Here is a 26,001-nt window from a genome sequence, read left to right as displayed (position 1 = left end):
CATCTGCATTGTTGCTAACCATGTTTAATGGGAACAGTAACCGGGCCTGGAATCAGTGTTTAAAACAAGGAATTAAAAAACCTGATTAACCCTGGTTTTCTGCAATGCAAACATAAAAAGCTACATGTGGCTAAAGCACACTTATGGAGGCAGGGGGAATTTGTACAGGAGAGTGGTAGGGAAGGGGATGGAGTACCTGAGTCCACAAAATGCTCTGATCACCTAAACGTCACAAGGAAAATCAGGAGTTTGATGACTGAACCTGGGACTTGCATCATGTAACAGTATCTTGGTGCAAGTCATATTTTGAGTAAGTTCAATCATGACAGAAAGAAAGCAATGAAGGCACACACAATTTTATCAATACTAAATAGCATATTGAGAAAGTAGTTCTCCTGTATTGCTTAACTTGATGTAGATTGTTTACAAAAATCCCAGATGTGGTTCTGATTAAAATCTGGTTTAAATCCTATTTATTCTTTCATCTTTAATATTTAGAAAACTTAAAAAAGGAGAGTAAAATTTACATAAATGTCCTGCTGCCTTTATCAGTTTACTGGTGTGTGTGTAAAAAAAACACCCTGCTTTGTTTCTTTCTTCCATATTTCTTCAATTAAATTCATCAAACTTTTGCATTTTACCAAGTCTCTTTTCTCTCTCCACACTCAATCAGTAAGGGCCTAGGTATATGACATACCATTTGTTAAATTAATAATTTTATGAATTATAAAAACAAATTCCAGATTTTTGTGGGGGTGATCTGAATTGGCATCCTAATGTGGAGCTTTAGCCCTTTGACACCCACTTTGGTCCTGATGTAGGTTCCATGGCTATTTTCAACAGGAAATAAATGCCTATTGGGTGTGTATTGCTGATTCTGTGAATAGCATTTTTGCCCTAATTTATATTAAATTTGGGGTGTTAATGTTGAACCAAAGACTGAAGTCAATGTACTGTAACAAATTATTGCGGGTTCTGATGTTTTCAATTTAGGTGTTTGATTTAAATCAAAATATTTAGGTCACCTTCCAGTTTTTCTAAGGCTTTCATACATTAAATGAAACCTGTGAAATCTGGTATAATCCATATTGCAAATCTTAACTGATTCAAAAAATGCTTAATCGTCATTGTGCTCTTCACAGAATCCTAGGAACTGTAATGTTGTAGATCTCTGCAAATGGATAATGCTAGCCTCTCACACAATTCATTTGTTTGGAATTATTATAATTTATACTACTTTAATATGTAGACAAAACCTTACACCAGAAAGAATTTGCACTGTCTAATTGGTGTATGAATATCCACCTTTTTTTCATAAATGTCCTAATTTTGCCCTAAGATCAGGTCTAGAGAAAGGGGTAATTTGAGGCACACATTTTTGGCTGGATGGAGCAAGACACAAACCAGGAGCTCAGCAGACACAGCACCAACTTCCTGCTTCCTGTATCATTAGGCACCCTCTTTACAGTAGCAAACCTCTGGCAGTTTAGGACAATTGAGCTTTTTGGGGGGGCAAACCCTATAGTTCAAACCACTATGCAGCTTTTCTAAACCAAGGGTAGCCAGTGCAGCGTGGTCAAACATGGATTTGATGTAGCAGTTTAGATAAAGACTACAGCCCCAGATAACCATTTTTTAAAGATAATGGGAGTTGTAGTCCCAAACACCTAGACTCTACTACATTAGCTACTTTGGTCCTTGATTACAACATTCCAGATATTGAAATCTTGTGATCCCAGAGAGCCAATCCAATGTCTTTGCCTGCTATTAAGTTGCAGAGGTTGCTGAGCAAATTATTGCTATGGAAAGCTTTCAGCGCATTTCTTCCAGACTCTTCCTTATTGCCTGTCTGCCTATTTCCTTACTTCCAGACCTGCCTTCTGGTAGGTTTCCTGCCTTTCCTGCTATGACACTATCTGAGCTTCCTTTCCAGGATGTGAACTGCATCTTGGCATGCCTCATCTACTTTCAGTTTGCACTATCTAAAAACTCCCTAGTATATTATAATATACAGGAGGAAAAGGATCAGCTCTTGTTAAAAGGATGGGTGTGCTTGTGAGCCAAATGCAGTTCTTAATGAAGACAGTAGGAGCCTAGCCACTGGCTTTAGTTGGACTAGATTTCCTCATTCATTTTTCCAGCAACTAGTGTTGCTATGGCAATAACACATTTCTTACAAGTGTTTGGTCCTGTATAACAAAGTCCAGGGCTCATTTACTCTACTCTCCCAGTCCACTTAATTTGGTTTGCTTTATATGTGGCATTTTTTCCTGCAAAAATTTATGTATGGGAGAAAGCACATATGTACACACATTCACATGTATTTTGCCATTTTAAGTACGCAGTTTGGGAAAGCTGTTGAAACTGCACTGTATTTGTGGCAAAATTGTATGCATTGTGAATTCATGTGCTTGTTTAGTAACAATATTTCCTTATCCAGATATGATCCTTGCATAGGAAAATTGTTCTATGGCGTACACATCCCTTAGTATTGTTGAACTCCAATACATAAGATGTGTTTCTGCATGTGCATTTTTTGGAATAAGGATTTGGTTGCAGACTTGTGGATGTTTTGGTACAGGACAAAGCCTTTTTTGGAAAGAAAAAAAAAGTAAATCCATTTTATTACAAATCCTCTCACTCCGGGGTCCTGATCCTGACTGGGAAGTCTGTGTGCTACTGTAATGCTAATAAAACAGTATCATGTTAGCTCATAAAACGTGTTCTGTTACTATGGCATACACAGGAAATTGGCAACATATTGTTCCAATGTGGGAACATATGTTTTACATAGTTCAGTAATACAGTACTTTGCATGGTCTGCTTGAATGAAAATAGGCATGTGTGTTATTCTAAGGTATATAAGACACTTATATTGCCTGTACTGGAGATTGCATATTAGGTAATTCCCCTGCTTTCCTAGTTGAAGTTTTATGATTGATCCAAGTTTCTCTCAACCCCCACCCCTGCCCCACATTTCACAGCACCGTGTAATACTCTACCACATAATCTGGTCTCTTCCTTTTAAAAAGACAAGTCTCTTAAATAAAAACCTTGATAATTTCCATAAAAGAAAAAATACTATTTGTTTCCTGCACAAAGCAATTGCATTTGAATTAATCAGTTTTAGTTCCAATAGCTCCCTGTGCTCTGATTTGTTTTTAATGAACCATATATTGTTGAAGGAAGCAAAGTTATCAAATACAATTGGACAATTTAAGTGAAACTCCATGCAGCAAATTACGTGTATATCACAGGTTCACAATCTGTTTGCCATTTTATCATTAAATCCAAACCCTGTAGTTGCAAAATAAATTGAATCACAATAAAGACAATTATTTTGAAGTATTACAGTCAAACCTCGGTTGCCGAACGTAATCTGTTCTGGAAGACCGTTTGACTTCCGAAACGTTTGATAACCGAGGTGTGGCTTCTTGCACTCAAGCGGAAGCTGCGTCGGACGTTCGGGTTCCAAAAAATGTTAAAAAACTGGAGCATTTACGTCCGGGTTTTTGGTGTTTGGGAGCCGAAACATATGATAACGGAGGCGTTTGGGAACCAAGGTTTCACTGTATTCCTGTGGGAAAAAATCCAACAAAAATAAACATTGGTTTCCAGTTTTCATGATATGCATCCAGTTTTTACCTATGTACACATATGGTAATAAAACAAGGGAGGTTCCATAATTTTGCACAATTCCCATGAGTTCTAACAGCCATTTGTTAAAAAATAGAACTATTTTTGGTTTCCAAAGCTCGCTATTTCCATTGCTGATGTGAACACCTTTTTATAGCTGCTCCGATAAGACTTCAAACACATTTAATTAAACCAGCAAATAACAACAAAAGCCCATAACAGGTGTCAGGGGCAGAACAGGTAACTTAAGAACCTAAGAAATGTCTGCTGGATCAATCCAGAGACTCATCTCGTCCTGCACTGCTCTCACACTGGCCAACCAGATGCCTGAGTGCAGCAGCATTTTCACAATTTGTGATTCCCAGGAAATGGTATTTAGAATCATACTGTCTCAGACAGTGAAGGTAGAATATAGTGCACATGTTCTCTGTGAGAGTGGAGGTAGAGCACACCCTTAGCAGTTAATTTAGTACCAGTCTAAAACTGTACATAGAGCATGGAGATAGGGGTGTCTATCACTGGGAGTGAGTGGGAAACGAGTTGCAGGGGACATTGGGATGCTAGGTTTATAAATCAGGGGTCAGCAAACTTTTTCAGCAGGGGGCCGGTCCAATGTCCCTCAGTCGTTGTGGGGGGCCCGGACTATATTTTGAAGGGGGGAAAATGAATGAATTCCTATGCCCCTCAAATAACCCAGAGATGCATTTTAAATAAAAGCACACATTCTACTCATGTAAAAGCACCAGGCAGGCCTCACAAATAACCCAGAAATGCATTTTAAATAAAACAGCACATTCTACTCGTGTAAAAACATGCTGATTCCCGGACCATCCGCGGGCCGGATTTGGAAGGCGATTGGGCTGGATCCTGCCCCCGGGCCTTAGTTTGCCTACCCATGAATTAGACCCTGCAAGCTTCTGCCAGATGTGGCTTCTGCTGTCACTGCATTGCTTTCTGATGTCTCTCTCAATTAGTATGTTCTGACCACAAATTATTATAAATCTATACAACTAAATTTTGTGATATTAGGTTCTTCATATGCTGCGTTTTTAACTCTTCATCTAAAAAAGAACCTTGGTACTGAGATTTCGGGAAGTGGCAGAGATGGACTGAAATAATAGAATCTCTAGAGGGGTAGCTATGCTAGCACGTGGCTACAACAGTTTTGTGGCACCTTAAAGACTAAAAAAACCTTCTGCCATTAACCAGGGTAGCTTATATGGTACCCTAGATATGTTTTTGGTTCCCAGCTTCCCATGATTCCTGACCATTGGCCATGCAAATTGAGGCTGAGGGGGATTGTAGACTAGCAATATTTGGAGGGGGCGATGTTGACTACCTCTGGTCTAAGCTTTTGTAGTTTAGTCCGTTAAAGCTTTTCCCCCAAAATAAATGTAGGCTAGTCATGCCACAAGTCTCACATAGTGAGAAGCAGAGACTAATTTAGTTCTCCTCAATTTGCAGCAGTTTTAAATTAAGTGTTGATTTTTTTTTATTCCACGGTACGTTCTAAATACAGATGGTTTCTTTTCAAAGCTTGTATTACCTGTTGTCATTTTTCCTGTTTATCAATAGAAATTTAATTCACACTTTATTATTGTTGTTGTTGTTAGTGTTAGTATTATTAGTATTATTTTCAAGACTTTAGCCTTGGTCCTCACATTGCTGGATCCTGTCCCAGTGCCTTTTTGTACAGTGCAAATATCTGTGAGGAGTGGGACTTTGCACATGAAGACTTGCCTTGAGAATTGGAACCCTGGTCATTCGTGCTTCCAGATCACTCGGATTGTAATTCACACATGTAACTATACACTTGAAGGTCACTCACTACAGATGTTTGCAGTGTATGGGGAGACATCTGGAAAGCAACATGTGACATTGAGGGCAGGCCCCCTTTCTTGCTCTTGCATTTTGTCAGTATGGGACCAATAGTGCCTGCATAGGATTAGGGAAGGAGATGGAAAGGAGACATAGAGTGAAGAACAGACCTAGAACAGAATAATGGTAGATATATAAGGAAGATAAATAATGAAGAGTAGATACGATTTTGCATGTTGGGTTTAAAGGTGGAACCTAGTGCTGGAATGGTTAAAAGCTACTGGAACAGGAAATATTTGTTTCTATGCATTTTTGGCGTCTTTGGGGAAATAAACGGATGTAGGCTATGCAATATTAATTTTGCTTTCATTTCTCTCTCTTATCAGGAGAGTCCATAACTGTTACAAATGCCGTCAGTGCAGCTTTACAGCTGTTGATACTCAAACCCTACTGGAGCACTTCAACACTGTGCACTGCCAAGAGGTGGACATCACCACAGCCAATGGGGAAGATAGCCATGGGGTGACTGCTGCTCTCAAGGAAGAGCCCAAAATTGACCTAAAGGTCTATAGCCTGATCAGTGCAGACCCCAAACTGGGAGAGCCCGTCTCTGAAAGTATAGTGAAGAGGGAAAAGCTGGACGAGAAGGAAGTACTGAAGGAGAAATGTTGGCCTGATGGGTCCAGTGACGATCACCGTGGTGCACCTTGGAGAGGAGTGGACATTTTGAGGGGGAGCCCTTCCTTTACCCAAACAAGCTTGGGCCTTCTGACCACAGTGTCTGTGGGCCAAGAGCAGCCAAAGCCCTTAAGGGATAGTCCAAACGTAGAAGCTGCCCATCTTGCACGGCCTGTTTATGGCTTGCCTGTCGAGACCAAGGGGTTCCTGCAAGGGGTGCCCCAAGGAAGCGGAGAGAAAGCTGGACCACTCCCTCAGCCATATCCTGGATCTGGTGATAACAAGGCGAAGGATGAATCTCAGTCCCTCCTACGGGTAGGAAATTCTATTTATATTTTTGCCTGTGCATGTTTATGGTTCATTTATTCCGAGCTGATTCTCGGCAATCAAGCACACATTACTGATGTTGGCACTTGAAGCAATTCAGACTTACATGAGTAGATTGTAAAGGAATCGTTTTAAGAGCATTTGTACAAAGCTATACATGCTAGTTGCAGTAGTAAGTGATCTTTGTTTGCCTTTGCCATTAAATTTGGTTGTACTGCGATAATCATTCCTGCTGATTTTGCAAGATGATGTTACATTTGGAAAAGAAAAGCACAGAACCCCAGAAGGCTGCACATCTGTTGCAGTAAAACATCTAATCACCTTCTAAATTTTAAGGTGGTTTGACAGTACACAGCTAAGCAAACCGTCACTGGATCAAATAGCTGAAAATGTGAAACCTGAATCAAATAATAATGAAAAGTAGGTCTGGGATTTTATTTTATTTTATTAAAAGTACAACACATGGTGTAATTAAATATAACATTTGGCGCTTGTTTGGTTGTGTTGGGAACTAGGAATTGAGGAGGTGAAACTTTTGTACTCTCTACTGCATAAGCATCTTTGTTGAATCCTCAGAAACAAACCCATACCTATTACAGGCCTACCCTTAAAAATATATATATCAGAAGCTGTGGGCTCCTATAAATTTAATGTGTTTTATAACATATTAGCTTCCTGCCAGTGCTATATTGGAAGAAGGGCAGTGGCTCGGGGTGCCAGGGAACCTTAGGCTTTCATAAGGTTTCAGTCCAATCCCCTCCATCACTATGTGAAGCTGGGGAGACCCTCTTCTGAAACCCTGGAGAGCCATCGCCAGTCGATGTAGACAACACTGAACTATATAGATTAATAGCCCAAGTCTGAATAAGGCAACTTCCTATGTTTCTAAGAACTCATAAACAGTCACATATCCAGGTTTAATATTACCCATTTTGGGATCTAATGAAGTCCGTATTTCATGGTATGCTCACTATTGAGTTCAGCAGTGACCCATAAGCTGAAAGGTTAAAGTCCTGGGCCTTTTTTTTTTTAAGTTACATGTACCACAGTTTTTTAACAGGTTAATTTTAGATGGTGCAGGTATTCTTTTCCCCATTGCCACCATCAACGGTTTTTTGCTGTAGCGTTGCCAGGAAGTAGGCATTATAGATCTGGCTCAAAATGATCCCACCTTGGAGATACCAAGAACTGATTGCATAATGAATGAGTCCAGTAAGCATTATTCAGTGTGATTTGGCAATGAAAGTGTAGTTCGGTTTGCTCCAATGAAGTATGGAGTGGGTCTAACCTTTGCTTACCTGTTGGGCTTGCTCTATGTGTATGGAACGCTCACATCACAAAGTCCAACCTCAACATATTTCATTTTGGTTTATTTGGGAAACATCCCGAAGGAGAGCTTTGTTCAGAGAAAAAGAAGCATTTGAGAAAGCTAACTGAGAATAGCTGACCTATTTTCTCTCGAAAGAAAAACAAAACAAAAATAAGAGTTCTATTGTTAGAGCAGCTAGTCTTCCAATCTAAAATCAAAATATTCAGAATAAACTGAGCTATGTCAATTACACAGTATGTTTTATTAATTCTTACCACTCACCAGGGCCGGCCCACCCATGAGGCAAAGTGAGGCAAGCTCAGGGGGCATGATCTACAGGGGCAGAGATACCAGTGTATTCTCCCCTTGTTCATGATGTACCGTATTTTTCACTCTATAAGATGCACCAGACCATAAGATGCACCTAGTTTTGGGAGGAGGAAAACAAGGAAAACAATATTCTGAATCCCAGAAGCCAGAACAGCAAGAGGGATCATTGCGCAGCAAAAGTAGCGATCCCTCTTGCTGTTCTGGCTTCTGGGATACCTGCGCAGCCTTCATTCGCTCCATAAGACACACACACATTTCCCCTTACATTTTGGGAGGGAAAAAATGAGTCTTATAGAGCAAAAAAATATGGTACGTCTTCTTCACTAACCCCTTCTTCCCTGCAGGGGAGGGGTTGTCATTCAGTGGTTCACCTCAGGTATTGGGACAGCCCTGCTACTCACTAATATTGCAATATTGTGGAGAGGGTTGTAGCATTCTTGCATATTTTGATATGGATTGGAGTGGTATAAAATATTATATTTTGCCAGAGAGCAAGGAGGAAAAGGGATTTTTTTTGCCATAGGTGTCAAAATAACTTGACCAGCCATAGGTACCTTGACTTGCAGGAGGTTGCCAATGGCAGCTCTGCGTCAGGCTGCAAAAAGTATTGTGCTGGCCTTGGGAAGAAGCAGGAGGTCTTTAAATAAAATATATTCAGTTAGCAAACCTTTTCAGTTTTACAAGATTAGAATTCAGTACAAGTACGAATGAAAGGAACGAGAACATTGCATGTTGAGGAGCAAATCTTTTTCCTTGCAGAAAAGCCTGCTGTTCGCTATTCTGGGGTGTGGGCAAACCTTTGGGGAGTTTCAAATAAACAAAGCTATCTTTTTGCATGTTATTTGTTTGTTTGTTTAAAGTATCTAAATGAAGTTGGTAACCATGTAATTAGTGGTGTGGGGGATAAGAGACATAGCTTTTTGTTTTACCTTTAGATATCAAAGATTTCTAAAGATGGACAAAGCAGAAACACATGAACATTTTAGCAGGTGCTATAAATGTACCAAAGAAGGTCAAAGAGCAGATCAGTGTCAAAATAGGAACCAGATCCTTGATTTTTTTGCCTTCTCTGCAGAGCCGTGCATCTCCCGGCTATGGGGTTGTCTAGCATTTAAGTGAGCATTTGCGTGTATTTAGGTGCAGATACTCCAGTGTGCGATTGACTTGTGGCATTTTCACTGCTAGAGCTGAGGCTAATTTTTTGGAGGGATGGACACATTGGGATGGCATTCATCTTTATTTAGGAAATTCAGCAGACAGGGACTTTAGGAAGGCTTATTCTTCTTCCTTTCCAGCCATAGGAAAACCCCTCAGCTAGATGCAGGTAGGTAGATAAATATACACAATTCATTCATGTTACTATTCATCAGCATATACAGGGGCATGAATTCTGCTATTACTTTGGGTAAATGAATTCTTCATGCAGCAGGCTTGTGCGTGTGTTTTCGTGTGGTGATCAGCGTCTACAGCCAATTTTTAAAATGCTCGTTTGTACAAAGTTGTGTCCAACCATAAGATTCAGAAACATGTTTCTGCTTCATATCTTAGACTACAAAAATGAGGCAGGGGGATTACAGGCATTTGTTTGGTATGGCATAACACCTGGCGGGGGCGGGGATGGCATTAGTTACCTTAATTGACTTTAACATGCAAATATGTTCTTATTTCAACTGAAACCATGGTTTCAAATCCTGCTTTGTGACCAATCCTTAACTAAGGTGCTGGTATTGAAAAATAATAACTTACCATGTCAAAGGAGAACAATCTATGGTTTGGCATTATCAGTGCTTTTTTCTTTAAAAATGTTTAGGGGTACTCTCATTTTGACCCCAGAAAATCAACATTTTATAGTTCAAATTGGGAAAAATAAATACAGTGAATGGACAAAAGTACAAAGATTCACAAAATGTTTAGGGGTATGTGTACCCCTGCGTCCCTCCATAAAAAAAGCACCGGGCATTATGCCAGTGTAGAGATTGTCAAGATTTTCAACTGTGTAGAAAGTGAACATATACCAGAAAGTTGTTATAGAATATTGGGTAGAATTACTTCATTTTAGTTAGTATTTTCCCCCACTCTTTCCCTGGGATGTTTTTACATTTTAGAAAACCAAGCACAAAAATATCTTCCAGCACTCCACAATATCGATATTTCTATCCCTTTCTTCTTTAGCCTGGCTGCAATTTATCTTTTAAAGGTTTGTTGATACAGGATGAGTCTATTGATATGCAAAAATGTTCTTTTGAGTGGTAGAGGAAGCTTTGGCTGCTGTTTTAGTAGCGACTGAGTGAAGCAACCTTGTTTACTGCTTTGAGAACTCTTTCTTCTGGGCAAGCGTGCTAAATTGATTTCAAATAAAGCAAGTTGCCTGGTTAATTATATTTAGTATTTTATATAATGCCTTTTCTCAGTGCTCAAAGCATTTTAACGTATAGGGGCATATCCAGCTGAGTTGTACTCAGAGTAGACCAGTTGAAATCAGTGGACTCGTTGATTTCAGTGGCTCTACTCTGAGTTTGGCCAACATTGTGTAGCACATAAATCATCTCAGTTATACAAAGAAGCTGTAAGGTAGGTTGGCATTATTATTCCTATATTGCATATATGGGAAGAAGGGTTGAGGCTGAGAAATGGTTGCCTGCATCAGGTAATGATTGTATCTGGGACTCCTTAGCTCATTTTATTTAACCAGTATGTTATGCAAACGCATATCTTGCAAGTCTTTGGTAATCTCTGGGTTCTGGGGTAGCTGTTTTCCTGCACAGTAGTGACATAGGTAGCTGTAGGTTGCCTGAGGGGGAGGCAGTGGGCAGACTCAAGCCCCATGCTGTCATTTCAGGCAGTGCAAAACTTGCAGACGCCTCTGCTGCACACAGAAGTACTGGGGGAAACTATGGAATTGCAAACTTGTCTCCTTGCCATTCAGCAGGATACATTGGGGGTGGGGGGGGAGTATTTGAAGAAAAGGATCAGCTATATCAAAAACATCACTTATTTTGATGTATTTTTGAATGTGGCATGAAATAATGATCTGTAGGAAATCACTGGCACGAGAAAAAGGAAATCTATAGAGTTCTAACTTGCCGTATTCAATCTGATTTTTTTTGGGGTGGGGGGGTGGGGAGACCAAGTTGCAGTTTAAGGATAATTTATCATTCGCTATCTTCTTGCCCTGTGCAATACCTTTCTCCAGTCTTGCTTCATATCCTCCCTGGATGTTTTTTGCCAGGATGGAATGTGTCCTTGAACTCTTGCTTCCCTCAACTGAGGATAGAAAGAAATATGTGTAGAAACTAGGCTAATGTACAAAGTTAAAATTTATATTCATTGCTATGTCCACTGTTGGCTCGGGTCCCTCCCTGTTGCCCAGAAAGGGTGTGTGTGCTTTAGGCTAAAGTACGGTTCCCTGCCTCTGGCTTGTATACAGGAATATGGATACAGAAAACAGAAAATACATCTCCTTTAACATCCCATTGATTGTAAATGGGAAAATTTTAAGAAAGCAGTTCACGCTTCGAAATCAGTAGGAAAGAGACTTCAATCCAATGCACACTTAGCTAGGAGTACACCCAATGAACACTTCAAAGTTATTTCTGACTTTCCATTGGAAACCAATAGAATTAAGAAGTATTTTAACGAATGCCCTAATTTTGTGCATATTATTTCTGCGCTAGCTTTTGGTTTCTCTGAAAGATCTCGCACAATGTAACCCAGGCCTCAGTATCCTCAAAATCATAGCTTGTTGAAAGGAGGAACATCTGAAATAGTTTCCCTTTAGCTGCATTTCATTTTCCCCTCATTTCCTTTGACTCTGTTAGGAATCTTTCAGGAAGTATTTATAGTCAAGGCTATTCCTTGCCATACGGGTTCTCTAATTAACTGAAGGAAACTCAGCGGGTGCTGTGTCTTACTAATGCACATAGCTATGTTGGGTCAAAGCACTGCCGAACTCCTCTGGCTTTGTTAGAAGCACCTGTTTCCACAATTCAGTGTTTGGGGATGTAGAGAACTTAACTTCTAAGTATAAACTGCATCGGGGGGGGGGGGACAACCACCCTAAAATAATCGCCGAACCAGGAAAGTGTTAAAGAAACTGATTGGAAACATTTGGTGTCAAATGCTAGATGGATTACCCCCCAATTTAAAAAGAAAAGGGGGCAACCGTGCTGTTGAATTGCCAAAACTTGAAAATCCTGTTATGTTTTAAACTAGTTTAGGCAGAACTTCAGAACTACTGGGTTGAATTTGCATGCAAGTGGAGATATTCTTTGTGACTGAGTATTCAAAGTTCAGCAGAAAGCAATGTTTAAAATGTTAAGCCAGCCCATCTTAAGTGGATGTATCTGCATTGTGTGGATCCAGTTCATGCATTATCGGGTAGGGAGGTAACCTCGCCCTCTGGATATTTACTCAGCCACAGCTAGGTATGTTTCAGGAAGAAATGCCTAGAAATGTATTGGGTGGTAAAATCATTATTCGGGTGTGGTGATATAATAATATAGTGCCTGGATGTTACATCAAAAACCTTGAGGAAAAAGTGAATCAGTTTGCAGAACAAAGAATGTGAGCGGTACTGTATACCAAAGTTGCTAAGGGGTTGGGAACAAATAAGATTCTGCTGAGAACATCAGTTTGAATGCTTATTCAAAATTAGCTAGATAAATTGAGTTGTTGCAGAGCCAGTCAGAAAAGTCTTTAACCATGCCCTATTCGATAAGAAAGCCTAGTGATGTGGGCAGCGTATCAGGTTTGTAACTGTGCCTCTTATGCGTTATGCTGCAATATCACAGCATTTTGTTACCTTTCCTGAACCTGCTTCTATTGAAATAAATGCAAGAAACCAATACTGGTTTAGAAAATCATTACCCTTGTATATTCCATTTCTGTTCTTTTGGCACTTTACACTTCAAAAGCAATGTGTTAGTTATGTATTACTTTCACTCACCTTTTCTTGCATGTTGCCAGGAGAAGAGAAACAATCAACCCATTAACTTTTATTTAATCCAGCCTTACCTAACTTGGCACCTTCCAGACATTTCAAACTAAAATTCCCATAATCCCTCACAGTTGACCATGCTAGCTGGAACTGATGGGAGTTTTAGTCCAAAACATATGGAGGGCACCAGGCTGGGGAATGGTGGTTTAGCCTATACATTCCAGCCACTTTGTCCACATTCTGCTGTGGCAAAAACGCCACCCTGAATATGTCAAATTTGATTGCATTATATTGATATTTCTTCATATAAAATCTTAAAACATGCTTTCTGGTGAGAGGGAACTTTTAGTTTAGAAGACACAAACTTTGTGGAAATAAGATTTTGATTAATGTGTTGTTTTCAAGAGCCCACAAATTTCTCTTGTGTGAGAAAATGCCATTTTTATTAAAATAAAAATGGAGCAGTCATATGTTCAGATGAGAAGTTTGGTTACTTCAAACTAATTTTAGTTAGGTGGGGTGCAAATCTCTGCTGTTGCTGTTCCTGCAAATAGCATCTGATCACAGCTGTTTTGGAGCAAAAAAAAATCCCAAACACCCAACAAACCCTATCATGACTCATTTGCGCTATATTTGCAGGGAGTGAGGAAACTATCACACAGAAAAGGAAATCAAAAATAACACTACATCTTTATATGCATGTGTGTTTGTGTGTGCATGTGTGTGGAGTTTATCATTTGTTTAAGAGCCTTGTGAGGGTTCAAGTAGACCATCTGGTGCTTCCCCAACTTCTCACCCTATAAATTATTATAAGAAAATAGAATCTGACAAAGTGGTCTTTGGCTCATGGAAGCTTATGCCATAATAAACACCTTAGTTTTTAAGGTGCCACTGGACATTTACAGTGGAACCTCGGTTTTCAAGAGTCTTGGAAGCTGAACGATTTGGAACCCAAACAGCAAAACCCCGGAAGTAATTGCTTCTGTTTTCGAACACGCCTCAAAAGTCGAATGGCTTCCGAGGCGTGTTTCTCCATTTTTTCAATGGATTTTGCCAACCGCCCATTGATCCCCGGTTTTCAAACATTTCGGAATGTGAACGGTCTTCGGGAAACAATTACGTTCGAAAACCGAGGTTCCGCTGTACTTGTTTGTTTGTTTTACAGAAATCTAGTCTTTGTTCAGTTGAGCGACCTCCGCATTTTTTTTACGAAGCAGCCTTGAAGTTATGTTGAATCTTTGAGCTTGCTCTAAAGTTGCAGCAAATCACATGCGAAACCCCTTCAGACTTAATCATAATAATAACAACAATAAAAAGGCATATTTGCTGCAGCTTGGGCACTTCAAAGCTATCACCTCTCCCGTCTGTACATGACTAAAAGGCTTTAAGGCAGATAGTACAAGGGGAAAAACAATGAAATCAAAGACAGTCTTAATATATAACTATTATAGGCTGCATAAGACATTTGAAGAATATCTCAAAATATTTATAGGTTCTTCTGATGCATGCACATAACCAGCTGCCTTTCATGTTTGTGGTGTAAGGTGCTTGAAATACATCTTGGGGGGGCAGGGGGAGAGGAGAAAGTTGTATTTCCTGTATGCTGTTTATGTGTGTTTACCGTGTGGTGTATCCATCTAGAGCAGGATATCCCAAATTTGGATCTCCAGCTGTTTTGGGACTACAACTCCCATAATCCTGAGCTAGCAGGACCAGTGGTCAGGAATAATGGGAATAGTAGTCCAAAAACAGCTGGAGACCAAAGTTTGGGAAACCCTTGAACAAGCAAACTTTTTCAGCAGGGGGCCGGTCCACTGTCCCTCAGACCTTGTGGGGGGCCGGATTATATTTTGAAGGGGGGGGAAATGAATGAATTTCTATGCCCCACAAATAACCCAGCGATGCATGTTTAACAAAAGCACACATTCTACTCATGTAAAAACACACTGATTCCTGGACCGTCCACAGGCCGGATTTAGAAGGCGATTGGGCCGGATCTTAGTTTGCCTACTCATGGTCTAGAGAGCCAGCATGGAACAGTGGTTAGAGTGTCAATCTTATTTATTGGCAGACCAGGTTCAAATCGCTACTCAGCCATGAAGCTCACTGGGTGACCTTGGACCAGTCATTGTCTCACAACCTAACCTACCTTTCAGTGTTATTGTGAGGACAAAATTGGAAACAGTTACCTCAGAATTCCCCCATGCCAGTATTTGGGTATATCCTGGTAGCCGCTGACTCATGGTGAGATAGTGAACTTCCGACAACTCATCTCGCTGTAATGTGTTATTTGACGCAGCGCTTCTAATGTACTCAGTTCAAGTACTTAGATTTAAGCCAATTTAATCTATTTGGAATTCAATTGCACTAAAACGTCTGAAACTAAGAATTTCAATTTCATAGGGATGTAGATTGAGCCGTAAAGTCTTTCATGTCACAAGGTCCACTGGCATACAAATCAGCATAGATCCCTCCAGCCCTTCATTAAAAAGGTTTTTACTTAACAAGCAAACACACACACACACACACACACACACACACAACATTGTACACGTCACACTTTACATCTGGAGCTTAATGTCAGCTAAAATGTTGCAGGCTTCTGATTCTTCTAAGTGACTTGGCACTTGCTTGGGGGTGTGTGTGCATGTGTGCACATTTGTTTATTAGCTGCAAAGAACCAAAATGGAAAGGAAGGGGGGAGTATTCTTAATTAAAATTCTAAACTCCATTCCTCCCCTTTTTGCATCAGGCACTGATCAGAGATATTAGTCAAATGTTTTATAGACTCGATCGTAATGGTTTTAAAAGCAAAAGAGCATGTGTTGAGCCTACTGATTTTTCCATAATGGAAAACTATATTAGGCTTTGCAGAAGTTTTAAATTTGGGCTTATTTTGAAATCCTTTGATGCCTTCAAGGACTGAAAACTTCACCACCCCTTAATCAGTTTGGTTTTGCCTCCTGAAAGCTGCCTCAGATGGTGTAGAATTGGGGAGGGGGGTCCCCAAAATGGCTGTGCATGACAACTTTCAGGTTAGGTGTTTATGCACAGGTATACATTTGTTTTTGTGACGGGTGTAGATTTGGAAACACAACAGTTGCTATGCTCAGTTGTTGTTTTACATAAACATTCCCTTCAGCCTCAGAGATAAGGAAGGATACAAAGGCAGAGCCACACCGAGCATGCTACATGCACATCTATGTTGCGTCAGTCCTTCCTGGAGTGAACACACCCATCTAACATGCTTCTTTAAACACCTGTGTGCGTGCATTAGACTGGGAAGTTTAAACCCCAAAGCTTGAGGTCTGAGGCTGGGACCTGCATGGTAAGCTACCATGGACTGTGTTTTTTTCAGACCAGGCTTCCTCAACCTTGGCCCTCCAAATGTTTTTGGCCTACAACTCCCATGATCCCTAGCTAGCAGGACCAGTGGTCAGGGATGCTGGGAATTGTAGTCTCAAACCATCTGGAGGGCCGAGGTTGAGGAAGCCTGTTTCAGACTTTGGATTCCTCTTCAAGCAGAGGGACAAGAATAGTTTCACTCTTTGGGGAGAATGTTCCACAACTGAGGCACTGCCACCCGCCAAACCTCAGATGGCAGTGGCGCCTGCAGAACATATTCCACAAGAGACCTGAATGTACAAGTAGGTAGATAGGGAGACAGGTGGTCCTAAAAGTTCCCTGATCCTAAAGGCTTTCCAGGTGAAAAACAGCACTTTTAATTGGGCCCCAAAATGGATTGTGAGCCAGTGCAGTTGGCAATAGCACAAGTGCAATGTGAAGATAGCATCCAGTTCCAAGTGTTGCAGAATATATCTGTTAGATTACTAACTTCAGTTTCCAAATAGTCTTCAAATACATTCACACTTATAGCACATTAAATGTATATGGAGGTTACCAGAGCCCAGGATAACGAAAGCCAGGCTATTTCTGCCCAGGTAAGTTTGCAGCTGGTATAATTGTAGACATTATGTATATGATGAACTATTCTATCCATGTGATAGAATGAAATATAAATAAAAGGCATAAGCTAGAGACAGCAACTCAGCATTACTTAGAATCTCCTTTTTTGGAATACATTGTACTTTAAAGTGTTTAATCTTTGAACAAATGGGAAAGAGCATTGAAGGACATTGAATCCGGACTCTTGACCACAAAAAAAACTTTTCAGCTGTCCTCTGGCGTCTAAGATATCATATGTGATTGTCCAAGCATAGATTCTCATGAATAAGGAATCAAATATTGTGGGGTTTTTTTTTTTGAAAAATTACACTTTTAATGAAGCTTTATTAAAGAGGAGGAACAAATTAAACCAACAGGTAGGACGCATCATCCACTCCATTCCATCAATGGTAATTGTAAAAACATAGGTTTATGGATAAACTGACTTTCTTTTCTTCTGTTTGTTTAAATGAAAGTGGGGATTCTGTTAACCAGAATGCATTGCAGGGGGTTGGATGAACCTTGGGGTCCTTTCAAACTCTACAATCTACTATTCAAGAAGCTGAATTAAATGCCCAGTACAGTGGTACCTCGGGTTACAGATGCTTCAGGTTACAGACATTTCAGGTTACAGACTCCGCTAACCCATAAATAGTACCTCGGGTTAAGAACTTTGCTTCAGGATGAGAACAGAAATCATGCTCTGGCGGCGCAGCAGCAGCAGGAGGCCCCATTAGCTAAAGTGGTGCTCCAGGTTAAGAACAGTTTCAGGTTAAGAATGGACCTCCAGAACTAATTAAGTTCTTAACCCGAGATACCACTGTATAATAATCTGCCCTTTTTCTTCTCTTGCAAAGTATTAAAGCGCGCACAGACGTTCCCAATTGTGCTTTTAAATGTATCCTTATCTACAAAAACGTTGTTGTTGTTGCTAAATGAAATAAATGTTACCCTTGCTCTGTTTTGCTGTTTGGACAGGTTTTTAAAATGTTTCTTCCTTGACACGCTGTTAAGCAAAGATTAGAGTGAATGCTTACAATTGCTCTTTGCAAGCGAAGAGATCTAAACTTAAATGTTTCATGAAGAATGTGATGTGCTTCAGCTAGCATTAGAGCTGCGAGTGCTAATAGCTGTTCATGAATAGCCGTGCACATTTTTGCAACCTGAAGGGCTATAATTTATTAGATTGAAAACAAAGTGTGATCAATACAGCCTTTAATGCAATCAATAACGAGAACTGCCAAAAGGCATTTTACCATATTTCAGACTGAAAAAAGTGTTTTCTGTCATTTTTTTTTAAAAAAAAAACAGCATTCCACTTTCAGTTTATCAGCAGATGGCAAGAAATGTTTCAACGGAGCCCATCTGCCTATCCATTCTTGATAGCGTACAAACTGAAAATTAGATTTCTTGGCCAGGTTGCAAGGGAAAATAAGGATACAACCCAGTCCCATTTGTACTAGTTCTGGCAATCATGTCCATTCAGGGGTTTTCTTTTCCTTCAAAGCAACAGGCTGTTTTGTAGGCTCCAGAATTGCTAAATCACTCAGTGGCCTTTTCTGAGGTGTGTGTGTGTTTCAGTAGCCTTCGTATTGTCACTTGTTTCTTGTATGAGGCCCATCTTTGAATTCGTGGGACACGAAAACCCGATACCCATACAGTGGTACCTCGGGTTAAGTACTTAATTTGATCCGGAGGTCCGTTCTTAACCTGAAACTGTTCTTAACCTGAAGCACCACTTTAGCTAATGGGGCTTCCTGCTACTGCTGCTGCGCCGCCACTGCACAATTTCTGTTCTCATCCTGAAGCAAAGTTCTTAACCCAAGGTACTATTTCTGGGTTAGTGGAGTCTGTAACCTGAAGCGTATGTAACCTGAAGCGTATGTAACCTGAGGTACCACCGTACTTGATTTGTTGAGTGATTAGGCAGAGCATCTGTGTGAATGCTGCACACACAGAGTTTTTGTTAATGTGTGTTAAAAAATGTGTGCTGCATCGTTCGGAGTGTTTGGCACAGCTTCCGGGTACTTTATATATAAAGTTACAGAAATATCAAGAACTGTATAACTAACTAAACTCAGTTATTAAAGCACAAAGAAGTCCTTTGAACTCAGTGTGCATTAATTCTGAGTATGTATGTTTAGATCACACTATAACACAGCATATAAAACCAATAATAGTAATCATCCCTGGTGACCAGTCTAACAGTAATAGCAACATGACATGCATTGCTACAGTTCGTGTGTTGGAAATCGCAGCCATTTTTATGGGCAGCCATGCCTTTTAAAGGGCTTTCCTGGACCTTCTGGTACAGCTCTGTCGGCATGGAGGCCATGAACAAGCAAGTGGTGGGCTGACGGGAGCATAGAGTAGGAACAGCCTGCTTCCTTGATCACCTGGGGCAGCTGGTTAACTGGGAGCTGAACATTTCTGGTCCTTTTCAAATACCCTCACTAATATACTAAACCAGTGATGGCCAAACTTGGCCCTCTAGCTGTTTTGGGACTACAATTCCCATCCTTCCTGACTACTGGTCCTGTTAGCTAGGGATGATGGGAGTTGTAGTCCCAAAACAGCTGGAGGGCCAAGTTTGGCCATCATTGTACTAAACAGTATCCCCATGAAGTTTTGGGAGAAACGATACATCTAAGAACCCACCTGGCAACATTCCCCAGGAGACAACATAGTGGGCTTCATAGGTATACAATCTTACTTCTAAATATTCATAGCACCATGGAATTGTAGAGTTGGAAGGAATCCCGAGGGTCATCAAATCCCACCCCCTGCAGTTCAGGAATCTCAACTAAAACATCCATGACAGATGGCCATCTTACCTCTGCACAAAAACTTCCAGTGAACGGCATCTGTTTGGCAACTGTGGAATTAGGATTCTGGACTTGGTGGGTTAGTGACCTGATCTGACAGCAAGACTTTTCTTATATCGTGTTTAAGGTTTCATGAGCAAAACCCAGTTGAGCCAACCCACTTCCTCAGAGGCAACCCCAGAAACACAAGGGTAAGAATCAGGCCCCTGCAACTAGTCCTTCTTTAACAAGAAAGAAGGAATACAGCTCTGGATACAGCTTTTAGGGACCATAGAAGCAGTAGGGTGTCTGTCTTCAAGCCCTGGTTGTTGCCACAACATGTATGACTGTTGTAGAATACTAAGTTGTGGAAGTGGGGCACACACACACCCCGGCTCCCAGTGTATGGATGTTGTGGGCACACAGCCTGAAGCCTGAAACTCCTACTGCTGAAATCCTAATCAGGAATCAGAAGGAAAGGTGGGAGGTAGAAAAAGAGAATTGAGCAGTGTGAGAGGGATATGTCTGTAGTCTGAAAAGCATGTTATTCATAATGACTCAAACCAAATGTTCAATAAACACTGATTTCTTCATTATTTTTTATTTTAATCCAGTCTTTTAACACTGCGACATCTGTGGCTTACTGAGCTGTGATGACACTTTTGACACAAACAAATGGATTTACAACTAGTCATGTTAGGTCAGGATGGTGTGAATAGCCTATGGAAATAAGGTTGGAACTGGAAAAACAACATGCTTGTAATGCTGGTCTAGCGAAATGACAGTGTCACTTCTCAGTGTTTTAACGTGTGTCAACTGCATGTTACTCTCTTTGTCCCTCAGGATGGCAGAATTTCCTGCATCCATTCATTTCCAAAATAGAGATGATCTTTTCTTGATATCTCCCCGCCGCAACCCCTCCACACACATACACAGCCTTCACTAGGCCTTATTAACAGATTGTATGCGTGAACACTTCAGGGTCTTGAATATTATTTCATTTTTCAGGCTCATGCATTCTGTGCCTTCTTAGAAATAACAGAAAGGGGTGGGAGAGATTACTGTCACTAAGTTGACTGCAAATTCCACAGCCAATGACAAGATGAAAAAGAAGCATTGAATGAGTGTAGAACACCCGTTTTTAAAAAAATAGTGATGGTTTCTTGAAATGTGTTTGACATGTCCTCAGCTGAAGACAAGTGGATGTGGCAATTTTATTCAGCCTTTGTAAACTCCCACAAAAATGAGTTTGGAGTCTGATGCCTTTGAGGATTGTTATTAATTACCATTACACAATGCTGTTCAGTTTTTATATAGGTTCGAATTCTGTGGAAATCAATGGCATTAAGCAGCCACACTGTATCTTAGCATTGCTGCTTTGATCTTTTTTCACATCATTCCTCATGAGGTGGATATGTAAAGCTGGGAGACCTGATGGTTGAGCAGGATCATGAACCTAGACCTCTCAAGTCTTATCTCCAGAAATTCCAAAAAGAAGGATGATAACTGCAGCTGCAACGATCTGTTTGAACTTGAATAGGCTTTGAAAATGATGTGGGTAGCATTCAACTAAGCTTCACATAGTGCGGACCGATTGAAATTAATTAACATAGCCAAGTTATGTCCTTTAATTTCAATTGATCTACTCCCCCATGATTTCCAGCTTATATTGTGAGAAACTCTAGTTAATTTTGCCAAACATTTCACTTGGCTCTTGGAATAGAATGCTGACTCAGGTGATTGACTCAGGGCTTTTACAGGCCCTCTCTCTGCTTCCAGAGCTCTGGTCTCCCTGTAGTTTTGGTGGAGTTTCTGGCAGTGAGACTAGGGATAATCGACATATTATCTATGATATGGCAATATCCTCATTCAATCCCCATAAATTGTGAGATTATAGTTCAGTATATTCACTGCCTTTTTTTGGGAGCCAGTGTGGTATAGTGGGTAAGAGCGGTAGACTCGTAATCCGGTGAACCAGGTTCGCTTCCCCGCTCCTCCACCTGCAGCTGTTGGGTGGCCTTGGGCTAGTCACACTTCTCTGAAGTCTCTCAGCCCCACTCACCTCACAGAGTGTTTGTTGTGGGGGAGGAAAGGAAAGGAGATTGTTAGCCGCTTTGAGACTCCTTAGGGTAGTGATAAAGCGGGATATCAAATCCAAACTCTTCTTTTTTACCCAAGCCACTCAACCATGAAAACTCACTTGGGTGACTTGGGGTCAATCACCATCTGCCAGCCTAACCTACCTCACAAGGTTGTTGTGAAGAAGACGAAAGCTAGAGAAAGAACCGTATGCACTGCCTTGGGCTCATTGGAGTATAGGTGGGAGATAAATGTGAAAAAAAGCAAAAAAAAGCGACCTTGTGACCACCCGAAGGTAAGGAGAATTTGACTCCAGTATTCTAGAGCGTAGAGTGGCCCTCTAGGTGGTTTTGTACTCCAACTCTCATCAGCGCCAGCCACATTGAACAACAGTTGGGAAAGATGATGTTGTGGGGCACAGGATAGCCATCCCTGCAACACTACACCAGATTGAACGTTAGCCTCCTTCTTTTTACTTGTAGTTGTTAAAAAAAAAAAGCACAAATGATACATAATGCATGATGTGGTTTAAACTAATAGCACCCCGAAATCAATCAAAGGGCACATTTTCTTTGTTTGGGAAATCTGTTGTTACAAGTCGTCAAACTATTTTCCTCTTGCACGCAACTAGGAATCTTTCCGAGGTAACTGCTAATGAACATCAGATATTCCTATCTAACACAACAAAGGGAGCATCTGGAGTCAACATAAAACATTATATATAAATATTTCAAAAAGCCCTTTGGAACCACGTAAATATAGGATATATTATGTCTGCCCCAGGCTTCCCTTAATGTGATGTACATGGTAATAAACTTACTGGAAATAGACTTTTCCCCACTTGCAATGAATTCAGCTATACTTTTAAAATGAGAATTTCATTTAGAATGGCCTTGCCCCAAGAACCTCTGAGGTATGTTTGATGAATTTCTCACGGATGCTCAGCATCCATGCAGTTATGAAACAGAAACTATCAGTGAGGTCTTAAGGCTAATTGGTGTTGGATAAGTGTTGGGTGTGGACAGCAGTTAAAGGAGTATGAAGAGCTTCAAAAGAAGGACCCAAACAGCTACGTGACTGTCTTGGTGTGACTCACAGCGCAACCCTAACCAAGGCTACTCAGAAGCAAGTCTTTGTTCCCAGGTAAGTGCAGTTAGGACGGCAGCCTAAGTCGTTTTGATCTGGGATGTAGAAGGAATGCCCCCCCACTTCAGTATGGGAGAACTGAACGTTAAGTGTGTGTTTTGGGGTGGGGATGGGGGAGCACATAAATTCCTTGCCTAGGTTGGCACAAATGATCAAGGACAGATTCAACTAAGTTGTGCTAGTGAAAGCGAAAGCAATGAGTCCTACTAACAACAGTGGTACTCTCCCCTCACCTTGCACCCTCTCCAAATTGCACCTCTCGGTTGAGAGAACCCCCAGAACATGGGGGAGGAATGTGGAGATCTGTTTTTCTGGCAAGCAGAAATGCTATTGCTGACAGGACAGTCACCTTAGTGTGATGTTGCATTCCACCCATTCCATTCAAGTTTCTAGAGTCTGTAACAACTGAAGGGAGTTTGGAAAACCCCAAATATGGAGCTACAACAGACGACATAGATTGTGTCCTCCACGTTATCCATTTAATGTGTAGGTCGCTACAGTTTGGGGAGTGACCATACCTACCAAGTATGTCATGGTAGATGACATACTTTGAATGTAAAAGGCCCCAGGTTCAGATCCCTAGCATCTCCAGTTAGAAGGTTCAGCTGATAAGAAAGACATCTGCCTGAAAATATGGAGAGTTGTTGCCAACAATATACGGTTTCAATGACAAATAGTCTGACCTCATACATGAGGAAACACATCATGTGGTGTTACATTACAGGCAGACTGGCTCAAGCCATTTTGCTGCCTGAGGTAAAGTACAAGAGAGTCTTCTTCCCAATTCCACATACAAAAGCCAACTGGACTGACAGTTGAATGTTGTTTCAACACTGATGACAAAATAGTATCTTCCAACAACCTGAGGCAGCAGGTCAGATTTTGGAGACTGGGCCTGGTAGAGACCATGGGGCAACTGAAGGAAGGGCTGGGGGTATATGAGGAATAGCCAGTGGCTGCTGCAGCTGGCAGCCTGAGGTGATTGCCTCACTCTTCCTAAATTTGATTTCAGATTTTCAAAATGTTATATTCGACACCCAGCTTAGAAGTTTGACATTTGCAGTAAGTTTTGGCCTGAAGTCTTTTTGAGAAAGGTGCTCTAAATGCTTGTGGGGTTTTGCAAATGGTAGCAGGATTTCATTAGCAAAAGTCACTCCATGTTTTATTTGGAGAATAAGCAGCCTGCAGGGTGTGCCTTGTTTCTCACATGTAATTCACATAAGGTCAGGAGTGGACAATAACATACAGCACAATTTTAAGCCTGTTCACTTCTCTTGCCAAAATATCACAAGCTTTCATTGATAGTCCAGGCTAAGAGTCACTCTGCCCTTTTAAAGTATACCTTTGTTCTCTGGGACTTTATGTACTTCACTTTGGGACAAGGAATTCCCAAATACCTGTGGGAAGTCTACAAACAGGACAAATGGATAGTTGTCCTCTCCTGTTGTTCCTCAATTGCTAGTAGCTTGCATGTAGCCATTGATGACTATCTCTTTAATGGAATATTCTAATCTCCTTTTCCAAGCCATGTAAATTGCTGAACATCGCCTTAGCTTGTGCCAGGTTATTCTATAATCTTCACTGTGCACTACGTCAAGAAGTACTTCTGTTCATCCTGATTCTAAAACCATTCTGCTTTGTTAACTGTCTCCAGATTCTGGTGATACGAGACAGGAAGAAAAACGTCTGTTTCTACTTCCTATATTCCTCCTTCCTTTTACTTGCCTTCCTTCTGCCAAACTAAGCAGCTTCCCCACCCCTAAGAGAGGTGCTCCAATCTATGATTATTTTTATAGCCCCTTTCTGGCTCTATGGCAACTAAATCTGTATACAGTATTTTTAGTGTGCTCTCACTGTACATTTTTATAAAGGCATTATAATATTGGTAGAAGTTAATTGAATTCTGGGAAGCTTAGTACTGTTCTAAGTAGGTGGGACAGAGGGTTGACCTGAGTAGTAAAGAGGTTGTATCAAACAATGGAAGTGAATAATAGTCTGTTGCACAAGTATAGTGTAGACCTATTTTGATTCATTCTTAGTCTAGTGCAAGATCTTGAGTTAAAATACAAACTTCCCTGTGTTGCCTGTCATTAACTTATCTTCAAGTAACTTCAAGTAAATTTAAATGTTACAAATAACTCAATGCAGGATTTACCACTCAAAGATCTGCTAATCTGCCCCGGAGCACCAGTCGTTCAAAGAGAAATTGCAACAAAAGAGGGTTGGGACAACTGTTCTTTGAAGACTTCGCAAAACGATTGTTGCAAGCCCCTTCGCTCCACTCATTCCACGTTGGTGGTTAACTAACAAGCAGTGTTTTCCAAACTGATGGCGGTCAGCCATGCCACCATGCAAATAAAGCTTGAGAATATTAGACTGATGTTCAAAATGGTGGCGAAAAGATTCATGTACTTTATACATAGCTTCTGAACTTAATGCATATTTTAAGAGTATTACTGTTAAAACAAAGCTTGCTTTTGCTTTAAACACCCCAGACCCAAGAGAATCAAAGTGTATGATTTACATTTACAGTATGTTTTTGCCCTTAGGATGGAGATTATAACTTTTTGACTTCACTGTGGGTGCCAGTGTACAGGTGGAGAAATGGATTCTCAAGATTTGCTGCACACCCGCTCCTAGAAATAAAACTCGATCACTGTGAAGCCACCTGTGCTTTATGGGCATGGATGGTGGAGGAGGCTGGCTTATTGGTGGTAATGGCAGGTGGCTAGGTTAAAATTGGCCAGCTGCCATTTTGTGAAATTACATCACCTTTGTTCTTCTGTTTCTTTAAGCTTAAAGGTAGAAGAGTAGCATGGGAGGAAACTGTAGAAAAACTGAAGGTAATCTGGAGAATGGGGTGGATTTTTGGAAGAAGTAAAACTGGAAGGGATCTGGTATTGGGAAATAATTAGGGGAGAAGCTAATTGAAGGAGAATGAGTGCTATATATCACCTCAGTCTTTCACTGATTTTTGTCTAGACTTGGGGTAA

The 26,001-nt window shown here is 40.7% G+C and overlaps 1 protein-coding gene across 14 annotated transcripts in view; it reads left to right on the top strand.

Annotated features, from left to right (window-relative positions):
- The window catches only part of TRPS1 (transcriptional repressor GATA binding 1), a 240,413-nt gene that overhangs the window by 88,239 nt on the left and 126,173 nt on the right, over nt 1-26,001 (top strand). For all 14 annotated transcript variants that reach the window (XM_083621857.1, XM_083621851.1, XM_083621844.1 and 11 more), the window contains one exon: nt 5,841-6,447. In XM_083621857.1, coding sequence (XP_083477983.1) covers nt 5,841-6,447 — 607 coding nt within the window. The remainder of the gene's footprint in view (nt 1-5,840; nt 6,448-26,001) is intronic.

This window comes from Podarcis filfolensis (genome assembly GCF_964270895.1).
Source record: "Podarcis filfolensis genome assembly, chromosome: 7".
In the NCBI taxonomy this organism is placed as follows: Eukaryota; Metazoa; Chordata; class Lepidosauria; order Squamata; family Lacertidae; genus Podarcis; species Podarcis filfolensis.
The sequence above is the reverse complement of the archived record's forward strand: the minus strand, read 5'-3'. Positions and strand labels throughout refer to the sequence as shown.